The following is a 13,592-nucleotide window of genomic DNA, read 5'->3' as shown; positions in this document are numbered from 1 at the left end:
TGCAAAACGACGAAGAGTAACCTGGGAAGATGGCTGAAGGCCACGGCACATAAGCAAATGAGGACTCAGGTGAAAAAATTTTAGCCAATTATCTGCACATGTTTAATGAAAACATTAAAACAATATCTTACATAATCCCTTCCAGTATCCACTTTGCTTTGGTAGAATAGACTTGGCACTTGTATGCTTTAAAGTAAGTTTAAGATGGAGTGGAGCAAGGTAAAATTCCAGGATTGTTTTTGTTTTCTTTTGATTCAAATTCATTCCAGTTTTGCTCTAAAGGTGAAAATGTCTCTGGAATGCCTTCTGTACTCCTTTCTGTCTCCCTCCCACTTTGCCTCATCCATGTCCTCTGCCCTCTCCCTTTCTTGAACCTATTCCATCTCTTTATCCCATTCTTTATTTTCTTTTATTTTGGGGCATGGTGGTGATGTTGGTGCCACCACAAGGGCTGGATGGGACCTGGACAGTGGAAGAAAAATGGGGATCACTATAGTTCCCTTCAAAACCTAAAAAAAACTTTCACAAGCTCTGTGGATCAATCAAAAGTAGAGTATAATATAATTATCCAGATAATTCCAGTAGAAACCCCATCACTCCACACTACCAGATTAACTCAGAAATATCAGATGGTTTTTTAGTTTTCAGGGAAAACTCCTCAGCACGCATCTGTCCCCAGTTCCATAAGATATCCGATAAGGCTTTATTTCAAGAGCAGAGTCCTTACACACTTTCAAGCATCGTGGGCCTCTTCACAGAGTGATGTCGAGTGGGAGTGTGGCGCTGCTGCAAAGTGCCCTGGGTCTGGATTCTCCATCGTTTTCCAGAGAACTGATTGTCTCTCTGCCCAATTCAGCCTGGTATTTTAGTTTACTTTAAGGCCCAATGGAATGGAATGTTTAGTTTGTTTTGTTCTCTACTCCTGATGGGGGTCTGAAGGAAGACTGTTCCACAGTCTTTTAACTTGAACCCCTTCCCCACCACTGCTCCTTCCTCACTGGATTTCTCCTCCCCCAGTGGGCACCCAAGTCAGGGTCCGTGAATGGTGGAGGTGAGGGAGGAGGTATTTTTTAACAAGTCCCCCCAGATGTTTATGTTGCAGGTGATGGTAGAACTCCCTTGGACCTTTGGGGAGGGGCAAACACAAGAACTGGCATCCTTGAAGCCCTGGACCAGGAGCCTAGCTGGTAGCTCACTCTGTCCACCACCTCTGGGCTGGGGACATCATGCTGTCATACACTGACAGTCTATGACACTATCACATAGTCCTGTGGTTCTCAGCCCTGCCTGAGGAGGGTCGCCATGTGGGTTTTTGATTTTTTAACATCTTCCCAGGTGGCTTTCCTGAGCAGTCAGGGTTGAGAGCCACGGAATGGAGCCCAACCCGTTCATTTGACAGAAGGGGAAACTGAGCCTCAGAGAAGGGCTCTGCCTTGTCCAGGCAAACAGTTGTGACAAGTATGAGTAACTATGGAGTTCAAACTCCTCAGTTCACGGGGGAGGGGTTAAAGCCGCAGAAGGGAGATGGCTTGCCAGCATCTCAACTGGAAGGAGAGCGGCAATAGGGGAACTACCAGGAAGACCTAAATCCCAGGTAGATGATCATTTTGCTACCAGCGAGCTTCTAGTTCCATGCTTTCCTTGGGAAAATGTGAGGTCTGGTCAGAACCTTCTAGTTCTAGAAACCTCTGGCCCAGGCTGAGATCCCGCGACTCCTGGTTGGGGAAGGGAAGGTGAGGACACTGGCCTTGTTGGATGGGTCTTGCTGACCAATACTTCTGAACTCCTTTTGCCAGATCCCTCCAAGCACTGGCTCTCTGGGTTCTTAGCTTTATACATATGGGGAATCTCAGGGTCAGTGAAGCCAAAGAGTTGAGAGGGTACAATGAGCCAAAGCCCTCTAGTAAGTTACAGTTTTCAAAGCAGTTTCACACCCACTTTCTCTTGTGAACCTCTGGGCACTCTGGTGAGTTGAGTGTGTTGATGCCTATTTTACAGATGAAGAAACTGAGACTTAAAGAGGCTAGGTGTCCATAACTAGTAAGTGATGAAACTGGGACTCAGATCTAAGCTTCTTAAACCCACACTTACTGAGAGGCCCTGCATTATCAGGTGATGGGGACACGGGGCTCGAGGAGTGTGCAAAGGTGACATACATAGGCAGAGGACTTAGTGCCAGCGAGGGCCATGAGGGCTCGGAGAGGAAAGAATCATTCCTATTTGGGGGTTTTGTAAGCTTCAATTTGGGGAAACTGCCCCAGTTCACTGATCTCTGCCAGGATTATAGTCACCTGGCACGTGGCAGCTCTCCCTTCCCCAAGGATACAGGGCGATGCCCAACCTTGCATGTGGGTCCTCTCCCCCAGAGGCCCTCTCTGCCCTGGGCACCACATTCCTTATGGGAGCACTGGAAAAAAAGGACATGGCAATAGTCTCCTTTTGCCCATTAAAAATCTGTTTTACAGAAAATGCACAAATAAACATGTCATCACAGACCAGGACAAGAAGTAGCATGTTAGCAGCATCCTAGAAACTCCTCTTGTGCCTTTTCAATCATACCCTCTCTCATCCCCAGAAGTAAACAACCTTCTATTTCTTACCGATCGCTCCCCTGCTTTTTTATAGATTTCTCACCTAATTTCATATTCCAAACAACGTACTTTAGTTTTGCCTGGTTTTACATGCTTTAGCAATAGAATCCTACATTATTCTTCTATCTTGCTTTTTTGCTCACTTTTTTGCCTGTGGGTTTCATCCAGGTTGTGGCATGCAGCTGCAGTTCATATGGTATGCAGTTATATGAACACCCCATGGTTTAATCTCCCATTCTACTGGTGATGGACATTTAGGGTGTCTCCAGCTTGGGGCTATTGTGAACAGTGCTGCTATGAACATTTGTGTGCACAGGATTCTCTAGGGTATACACCCAGCATGGAACGTAACAGCTTCGTGATTAGGACAGAGGGTGGGAGGCCCCAGCTGCTGGCTTCATGGAGGCCATCTCTGCAAAAAAATGCAGTGACGTATTTACTGCTCCCCTGAGGGTGTGCAAGAGACTCCTGCACTCATACATGCCTAGATGAGCATTCCCAAATCTGAGAAGCAGAGAGCAGTGTAATGTAGACACAACCAGAGTATTTCCCTAATATTCTACCAAAATTTCTCCCCGCCTAGAGCATTCTTCTCTCCAACCGGAAGGTATAAGATATACACATTAAGTGAAAAGATCATATTGTGTGATAATTATTTGATTTTGTGCTTTTTTTCACATTTCTTTTCCCTGCCCAGGATCTGATGGGGACCTAGTTATACTTACCATACCATCACGGGTCCCTAACTTGGAGCTAGTGTCTATACCTAGTAGGGTTTCAGGGTTTGTTGGATGAATTAAGTTGAAATACGATTGACTGCTAAAGACTCAAACTCTGATTCTCTTATGGTTAAAAAACTCCGGTTCTCAGCCTTAGCAGAGTTCATCACAATCTCCCTTTTTCAACAGATACAGCTCTTCACTGTCATGTTTTAAATTTGATTGGCGGTTTCCAAATACTAAGACTTTCCACAGAGCAACAAACATTTAGATAAAACATGGAAAGTGCAGCCTTTCATTTGTATGTCTTTGTTCCTCATGGCCGTGGTATATGAAGTAAATGTTTGTTGAAAAAGTCTATTCCCAAATAGACTGGTGTTTGACTTCACATGGATTAAATGTATGAGATATATTTTCTCATTTTTATCAAAATGTAAATACACCTAAAATATTCTAAATAAGGATGACATTTAAAACTTCATTCTTTACACATGTCTAATAAATTGTAAAAATTCATTCAGGAAACATTTATTGAGGATCTACAATGTTTCAAGCTGTAAATACAAAGTATTTTGTTATTATGCATATTTGTATTGATAAAAGGTCAGTATGTCTGATTACATTTTAAGGAAATATGTATACAATCAAATCAGCTTAATTCTTTTTGAGAACTCAATGAAATTAGTTTAATATAAAGTCAGTCATCTGACTATATAACTGTATAATGTAGTGTTATGAGAACAATCTTAAGATTAAGAACCCTTGATCCAAAGAACTCAAATTCTTATATTGGTTCTATAGACATTAACAAAGAACTTTAAAGACAAAAGAACCTGATAGTACTTGCTACATTAATCCTGCTAATGCAAAGTTAAGGAGTAAACCCTGTTTGCCAAATTTGGGACTGAACTTCCACTTTACATGAGTCATGCAAAAAGTTAGATTATCTAAGGAGTTCACTGGTAGCCTAATGGTTAGGATCCCTAGCTTTCACTGCCATGGCCCACATTCAATCAGGGAACTGGGATCCTGCAAGCCATGCTGCACAGCCAAAGAAAACAAAACAAAACAAAACAAAAACTTAGATTATCTAAATTATTATAGCACTGTACTGTCTCAGACAGTTGTGTGAATTTTGGCTCCAGGACTATTTCACTGACAAAATGGAATTAAAGGAGTAAGATACAGAAATGGTATAACTTTACAGTGAAAGTCCTAAAACCATTCCAACAAGCTTTTGATGAACTTTTCACCACCACCACCACTAAAATCAAGCTGCCAAGTTTGTTCTCTGATACAAGCAACAGCAACTCCCCTGGCTGCTCACCAGATTCACAGTCTTCACAATTCTGTCATCGTCTGCGTCAGCAAGGGTGTAAGGGCCACGGCTCTTCACTAAAACCACATCACTGGACTCAGACCAGTCTAGACACAGATCAGACACACTGCCTCATTCCTCAATGCTTAGCTTTATTTTGTCTAATGAGATTTAGCTTAATATTCTCTTCTTAAACCAAATCCTTTTTGAAGGAAATAAAAAAGGAATGCATGCTTTTTGTTTGGACATTGTCTTTGCAGGCCATGTTTCTCACAGTTAAAAACATGACAACAAAACCACAAATGAATTCAACTCCACCCACTCCATTGACTGGTGCTTTCAAACCCAGTTTTCAGACAAAACTAGCAGCCAGACAGATCTGTCAACTTGTCACTTGTCCTGGTTTTCATGCCTGTTACCAGAGGGACTGATTGACTTGTATCTGAAACCCATAGACACCGTTTAACACAGCAAGAATAGACTAGACACCTATTCCAGTTTGTTCAGACAGAAGTGATTGAGACCAAATGGAACTGGTGTGGTGTCAACTGGACACCTTTTTACTCATAGAGCTGTGAAGAGCCTCATGTTAACTTGTGTTGTTGTTTTAATCATTTTGTGTATGTGATTCACCTATATACATCAGAAGATATAAAAGGACATGTAGATATAAAGGAATAAGAACAACAGTAATTTAAAGTACTTTGTCTTTTTGGTGTTACGGAAATATTGATTGTAATCTGATGACTTTCCTAGGTCCTGGCTATTTTCTGGGAATTGGGCCCCTCATTTCCCACTGCAGGTTCCTCTGGACGGGGATCGGCAGTGCCTGCAATTACTACAATAAGACGTATGGAGAATTCATGAGAGTCTGGATATGTGGAGAGGAAACCCTCATTATTAGCAAGTAAGTCTGTTAATAATCAGTGACATATTTTAAAAATCAAGGCTGGGATATTTCCTATTAAAAAACAAACTTATTTTGATATTTTGCCATCTTTGTTTCCAAAGTTATGTTTTCATTACTTAAATAAAGATGAGTGATTCCCAGGTAAAAATCTAACATTTGAGACAAGTAGAATAATTGGGTCTTGCTTGAAGCCAGAGGTACATATAAAGAACTCTGGGAAGACTGAAAATTATTCAAAATCTCTCTGAGCAGTGAATGTGGAAACTTAGAATACAGGTGATTTGGTTTTGACAAAACACACTTGAGGGAGAGGTATTACCTTTTTTTTTTTTTTTTGGTATTACCTTTTATGCTTTCCTATTTCCTAAGATTTTGGTCTTAGCTGTACAAGTAAGCATCAAAACAAACAAACAAGCAATAATAACAACAACAACAAAAAACACCAGAGGAAAAAAATTCTGACTGTATCAATTCGCTGATGTGTTTCTTATGCCAGGCTACTGAGAAACTCTGGGAGGAGGACAGACAGCAGATGAAGAAGCCATTCATACTCTGCTCTCCTATTTGTGACTGTGTGCCAGTGTCCTTGCTGAGTGATTTTATATAAATTAGGAACAATATTGCCTATTAAAAGAAATGGTATTCTCCTGCTGCCCATACACTTAATATTTTCCAGATAACTTTAGCAGACTGAATTTACTCCAGGGTTAACAAAATATGCCTTGACTGAAGAACTAGCTTTGTGAAATATTAGTTTTCTTATTGATTGATCATGGAAAATGAAGAGTTTAAAAGAGAGCACATATCATAGATGTTCAGCTATCTTTGCTAGATTTTTAGCAAAGCTATCTGCCAAAATGTCTCATTAATGAGTTTTTATATTTATAATCCCTGACAGAGATTTACCCACAAACTAAGACTGACAGGGTGTTTTACTGATTTATTAGAATTGTTTCTTCAGATACACAGACTATTGCACAGAAGTAAGTGAAGCATTTCTGGAAACCGCCTTGATTTTTTTTAAGGCCATGACGATATACATCATTTCTGCAAATACCATGGTGAACTCAAAAGCCCAATTCTCTGAACCAAATACTTGAAAGAAGGGAGCAGGGGAGAAAAAACGTTATCCTTCCAAATATTACTACCTATCCAAGAATGTTATTTTCAACCAAACTAATATCTTGGTTTCTGCCTGTTTGTTTTTTTTTTTCATTTCACTCAGTTTGGTGTTCTAAAAGTTTGACGAGTAGCTAAGGCAGACCGTGTTACACATCTAACCATAAATAGCTTCAGGTGGAAATGTCATTTCACTGGGTTCACAGTGAAACACCCCAGTGCAGTGGTTCTCAGACGGTGGCCCCCCAGCCAGCAGCATCCACATATCTGGGAACTTGTGAGAAATGCCCATCCTTGGGTCCCACCCTGACCCACTAAATAAGAAAATCTGGGGGCGGGGCCCAGCGATCTGTTTCCACAAGCCCTCCAGGTGATTCTGAGGCACACTCCAGTTTCAGATCCACTGCTCTAGTGGCGAGGCCAGAGTTACTCTTGGATTTTACTTCTCTTGGTCTATGGAGCTCTGCCTAGCCAAATTTAAGTGAATTTGATATGCTCTCATTTTCAAAATCAACACTTTACTCACTTGTACAACTGACTAGAGCCTCAAAAATGTCCTGGAACAGATGGCGATTGGGCTTGGAGGACTGGGACACTGCCTTCTGCTCTTGGATCCCCCAGCACAGCAAGTTGCCTTCCAGCCCTCCTCAAGTCAGCGTCTGCCTTCCCTGTCACCCCTTTCCCTCAGATACAGGCAAAGGGACCTGCAGGATATTCATCCAAAAGGATGACGCCTGCAGCTCAGGATCTAGAGCAGTGCTTCTCACCCGGGCTGCACATGAAAGTCACCCAGGGAGCTGTTCAAAACCCCACTGCCCAGGCCACAACCCAACTGTTACAGTCTCTTGATGGGGTGGACCCAGGCATCGGTAGTGTTTAGAGCCCCAGGTGATTCCAATGTGCTGCAACGCTTGAGGGAGGAGAGAAGGTAAGAAGCTTCTGGGGCAGGGGGCCTTTCCCTGGGGTTGGGGAAAACACCTAAGCAGGTTGGAGGGGTCTGTCTAATTTTCTTACCCTTAAGTGTAGCTCAGGTGGTGGGAGTGCAAGACTAGACCTGGAGGGAAGAATGAAGCATGTGAGAAAGGACCAGAGGACCAGGACAGAAATTGCTCTTAGACACTAGATACTTAGATCACCAGACAAATTCCCAGGAACCCCAAAGGCAATTCCTGAAATAGGACCCTCGTTACAGCACAGGTGGCATCTGATCACTCTGCTATCTTAGTTAGGAAAGTGACCTTAGCCATCCTGACAGGGTCAGGTGCTGATTCACGCTGAGGACCTGGACAACATCCCACTCTGCCCTTCCCCCAGCTCTCCCAGTTCTTTCCCTGTTCTGTCCTCATAGGCTTTTCTCTGGTTGGAGTCTCTGTGTTCTCTATAATTGCCTCTGAGCTGCTCAATTTTGTTGTTAAGGGCTGAGCTCCCCGCGGGAATAGGACATGTTTGTCCCCATCTCCTTCCCTTGTCTGCTCTTCAGGTCCTTCCAGAACTACCCGTACCTCTTGAAAAGACCCCATTGGACCTCAGAAAGCTTTTTCTTTTTCTTTGAATAGTTTGCCAGATTTTTTCTCTTTCGAAAAGTTTGACATCTGTAGTCATTACAATTGTGCTGAGATTATGCCCCAACTTTCAAGTCAGCTGAGTTCTGAAGTCGGGGGTGCTGCAGAACTTGGGGTGGGGGGGAAGTCAGGCACGAGTGCTGCCAGGGTTCTGCCTGAGCAACTGGGGGCTCTGGAGGGAGCTCCATCTGATCATCTTAAAGTGCGTAAAGTGTGCACGATTCCCAGGCAGGGATGTTCTAAATTACTGAGGGTCTACAGACGTTACACATGACACTTTATGTTGTGTGTATCTATTAGTGTTTGTAATAGTATCAAAAAGGAGAATGTGGGTAGCATCCATAAAGGGGAGATAGAACTTAACATGCTAATTGGGGTCAAATTTGCACATCAGTTAGCCATTTAAATACTAATTATTGTTATAGTATTTGTATACCTGTTTTAATCATGTATAAATTTACAGGGAATTCATTCATTTATTTTGTAAGCATCCACTATTGAGAATTTATACTAAGCACTGGATGATCCTAATCTATCATAGTCATTATTGGCTCTCCATTCATTCATTAAATAAATATTTATTAAGAACTTATTATGTACAATAGGTATCATGAACAAATCAGCCCCAAATCCCTACCCTTGTAGAGGAATATATAGTTACAGTGTCAATACACGGACAATAAAAGGGAAAAACATAGTATAGCAGTAGGGTGAATGACTGTCTTGGCTTACTTGGGACCAGAGGATTTCTCATGTTGTGGGATTTTTAAGCTAAAACTCAGAAAGACCAGGATGGCTGTCCACACTATTAGCAGGTAGACATGGGCTATACAGAAGATAAGGTGGTTGGAGCAACTTTGCGATGGGGAGAAATCAGGATTCCATTTCAGATATTTTGACTTGACTTGCCTAGTACCGCTGAACGGGAAGTTAAGAAGGAAGGTCAGAAACTAGCAAAGGAGGCTGAGAAGGACAGCCACACAGAGAAGGGAAAACCAGGAAAGCGTGGTGGTCTGAAAGCCAAGCGAGAATGCATGTCAGTGAGGATGGAATTGTCAACTCTCCAGATAGTACCACATGACTGGACAGAGATGTGAGCATTGCATTTAGCACCAGGGAGGTAGGTCATGGGTGACCTTGACAAGGGCAGTTTCAGTGGAGTGCTGGGGGCAAAAGTCTGACCACTGTAGAGAATGGGGAGAGAAGAATTGGAGGCAGCAGGTATAGACACTCTTTCCAGGAGTCTGCCATAAAGGAGGCAGAGAAATGGAACAGAGCTGAAAGGGATGTTTGGTCCAAGGAGTTTTTATTTGTTAAGATATAAGATATTATGACATGTGTGTTTTGATGGGAATGATGAGTTACAGAGGAAAGTGTTGATGCAGCAGACAGGAGGAGTGTGCCAGGTGAGATGACAAGCGGGTCCAGGTAACAAGTGGATGTGGCCTTGAAAAGGGACCTGGAAGTTCATCCACAGTAACAGGAGGGAAGGTTGAATATATGGGCACTGATCCTGGTGGTTGGACTTGCAGAGGTTCCAGTTGCTTCTGTTTTCTCAATAAAATAGGAAATGAAGTCTGTAGTTGAAATAAAGGTGAGAAGTACAACACTGGGGGACAGAGGAGACAGGATATAACAGTCATCCAGGAAAGCGAGGGAGTGACTGGACTTGGGAAATGTAGTAGAATTGCCAGTTACACTAAGGGCCCACTTGAATTTAACTGAGGCCCGCCAGTGTGTGTGTGTGTGTCCATGTGCATGTATGTTTTTTTCCCCGGCCCCATTCAGCTGCCAGGTGCAAGCACAGAGTAAGCTAAACTGAGAGTTGGATTTAGCCAGGGTTGAGGTTTTACCAGGCAATTAGGACAAAGTAAGCAGAGGGTCAAGGGAGTTGAGGATGCATGGAAGGGAGAGACTCTAATGATCGACAAGAAAATATTTTTCCAACTTTCTAGTAAGAAAAGTTCAAATGAACAAGAAAGTTAGAAGAGCAGTCGTCCCCCCTTTTTCCCCATGACCTTGACCTTCTGAAGAGACCACATCAGTTGTCTTACAGGATGTCCCACATTCCAAATCTCTCTCAGTGTCTCATTATGGTGTCATTGAACATATTCTTCTATTCCCGGTATTGCTTATAAACTGAACACTAGGTCTATAGGCTCTATTCGATTCAGGTTAATTGTTGTGTAATAATACGTTCCTGTTAGTCCTAGGCACTTCACATTGCATCACATCAAGAGACCAGGGAAGGTGGTCCCATATAAGTGATACTAAATTTGGTCAGCTTCAGGTGGTTACAGTCAGATCTCTCTGTTACAACGATTCTTTTTCTCTTGCAGAGAACTCAATATCAAACCTGGGTAAGGATATTAGAGGGCAAAGGACAGGGAAAACGTGGTAGAATTGATGGAGTGTAAGTCACAGGCACAGAACAGGTCTACACAAGGCACGTGTTTATAAAATTTTGGTACCAAATATTCCATTGATTGCCTCCCCCCTATTTCTAGTACTCATCAATCTTGAACCTGACCACAGGTGTGTGAGTTCTTTAAACTCAGAATGGGAGGGTGGCTTCTTCTTTACCACCTAAGGACTTATTTCCTGGCTACTTTTCATTTTGAATAGACAATAGGTTTGCCATCGTTGGAGATGTCTTTTGACCTCAGTCACATTTCAAGAAGAATAATGACCCCCAAGGATCAGGCATCTTACACTGCCCACTGTCCCTTCTGAGCCTGGGAACTCACTTGGTCTCTCCTCAGTGGTGAGAAATCCTCCCTCTCTCAGTCAGTCAGTCAGTCAGTCAATGTAACATCTCCCTTACCTGGCGTTATAGGCTGGCCCGCATTGTGGGAAGGAGGTCTCTACTGTTCTCCTTAATGTCAGGAGACCTCTGGGCTGGCATCCCTAGTTCATCACCAACCTTCCCTTCTTCACTTTCCTGATTTACTCCAGTTAGATAAAGCCTACTTGTCATAAGTGATCTTGTTTTAAATTGCTTGTCCTTAGTCACACTTGGCTTGCTGTGTGTACCACTTCTGTCTTGCCTATTTTGTTCTTTGTCAAGTCAGAGCCTCTGTCTCAGGATAACTGAGATGTTGGCGCCCCCTAAAGAACACATTGATTTTAAATGGTAGCTCTTTATTAACTAACATTTAACTGAGTTGAAGTTTGGGTTCAAGTTTTTAATTGACCAGTAATTCCTCAAAACATATGGACAGACCAATGTGCTTTATGATACACACAAAAGCTCTAAAGGTCAGAGCAGAAAAATAGTATTCTGCTTGTCCTCTAAGCACTTAAAATTTGTAGATCCAAGTTTGTGAATAAAGAGTATACAAATTACTTACTTTCTGCTTTAATTATAGAATGAGGTAGTGGAAGGTAAGAAAGCTAGAGGCCTGAAATCTATTAATTAATAAGAATTTCAGTCCTTTGTATAGCATGATGTTTCCATACAGGACAAAATTTTGGCTAGTTGGTCAAATTAATTCCCTGGAATAGAAATAGAAGCATCTGGATTTTTGTTTTTTGCTTTTTTTTTTTTTTTAATATTTATTTTTGGCTGTGTTGGGTCTTCGTTTCTGTGCGAGGGCTTTCTCTATTTGTGGCAAGCGGGGGTCACTCTTCATCGCGGTGCATGGGCCTCTCACTATCGCGGCCTCTCTTGTTGCAGAGCACAGGCCCCAGACGCGCAGGCTCAGTAGTTTTGGCTCATGGGACCAGCTGCTCCGCAGCATGTGGGATCTTCCCAGACCAGGGCTCGAACCCATGTCCCCTGCATTGGCAGGCAGATTCTCAACCACTGCACTACCAGGGAAGCCCTGTCTTTTGCTTTTATAGTTGCTAGGAAGAGAAAAACTTGTCCAAAACTTAGGGTAATTTGAATATTATCTGGAATTATATCAAAAGTATATTTGACTTAGTAGAGAGTATTTTGATTTGAAAATAAGATTTTCTTCCTGAAATATATATCAAGTAAATAATTTATTCATATAATAATTCTGTCTTCATTTCACAGAACTGCCATTATTTCAGGGCCTTTCTTTTAAAGTTTAAATGGGACCTTGGAATCCATCACAAATGTGTGGGTTTGGCTAGTGCTTAGCCCACAGCATTATCTACTCAGCCAGAGCTGAGCTCTTTTAGCCCAGGGTCTCCTATGGCAATATGTCCTCACAGGCATTTACTGAACAACCTCATTAAGGCAAAGTCATCCGTTTAGGAGCCAGTTGCAACTTGGATAGAGAGGAGCTAGTGAGAAGATGGCCACCCTAGCCCAGTGCAAGAACAGTTATGTAGGTTATAGTAGCCACTCCCCATCTTTGAGGGTTATGTGTTCAGAAGACATCCATAGTAGGAGAATTTGCAGTTGAGAAACAGAATTTTAGTACAGAAGTGGCGAGGAAGAACCAAAGTTGTAGTGAACACACGAAAACGTGTACAATATTTACCTCACCAAAGTAAGGGAAAAAATAACAACTAAAATAAAGCTAACACCAGAAATATGTTATGCATCTTGAATTTGCGCAGTTGAGCACTGTTCAATTCCTTCCATCTTCTATCCCCTGCACACCAGATTCTCCCTCATTTGCAGTTATCAAAATGATGTTTATAAATATATTTTACTTTCCTGCTATAATGTACATATTTTCTGTTTATTCCTCTGCCCAAATGTTTGGTTCCTTTCTGATGTCATGATCTGTGTCTCTGAACTCCACTCTGGCCTTGGAGACATGGGATAATGGGTAATCCTCATGTGGGAAAGCTCTGGAAGATCTATTTTAACTTCCCTAGCGGACCTGAGCAGGTTAGCTCTTGAGCCCCTAAGTTAAGGGTTCTATCACTTTAGGTCTGCCTATGGCAGCTCCTCACCAGAGCACACAGGATGGGCAACTTTTATATACGTTCTGGCTCCTGCCCTGTAAACACGGCCAAAACACAGACAAATGCATTGGCTTTCTTCATGTCTCCCGTAGCTGCACTGCAGAAAACCTCTACTCCTTCTCTGCTCTCCACTCTTTTTAATTCCCAAACTCCACTTCCTTTTTCTGATTATCTCCAAGAAAAATGGCTATCAATTTAAAGCTACTCAAGTGGAAATTTTTTGAAGTTGCAGAACTGCCATGCTTACATGTTACTAAAGGGAATTTGCACTTGGCCGTGTGGTCCATGTATAAACACTGTGACATAAACCCTGTAATCTGAAGAGCCTGTTGTCCTGCCCCACAGAGGAGTCTGGATAATGTGCTTGGAATAGCTTTGCTAGCACGGGGAGGTGGAGGGTGATACATGAGACCTTGTCTGTGTCTGAGCACAAACCCTGGGGTCCTACTCAGCAGCAGAGTCAGTCAAGGGCCCCACGCCTCAGAG

The 13,592-nt window shown here is 42.5% G+C and overlaps 1 protein-coding gene and 1 long non-coding RNA gene across 2 annotated transcripts in view; one reads left to right on the top strand and one right to left on the bottom strand.

The window, feature by feature from the left end:
• The window catches only part of LOC309626775, a 296,161-nt gene that overhangs the window by 44,098 nt on the left and 238,471 nt on the right, over positions 1-13,592 (bottom strand). The window lies entirely within an intron of this gene.
• Positions 1-13,592, top strand: part of LOC309626776 (aromatase) — a 58,763-nt gene that overhangs the window by 16,513 nt on the left and 28,658 nt on the right. Inside the window, exon 2 of the mRNA XM_082387983.1 lies at positions 5,385-5,535. Coding sequence (XP_082244109.1) covers positions 5,385-5,535 — 151 coding nt within the window. The remainder of the gene's footprint in view (positions 1-5,384; positions 5,536-13,592) is intronic.

This window comes from Balaenoptera borealis (genome assembly GCF_965194805.1).
Source record: "Balaenoptera borealis genome assembly, chromosome: 3".
NCBI lineage: Eukaryota > Metazoa > Chordata > Mammalia > Artiodactyla > Balaenopteridae > Balaenoptera > Balaenoptera borealis.
The sequence above is the reverse complement of the archived record's forward strand: the minus strand, read 5'-3'. Positions and strand labels throughout refer to the sequence as shown.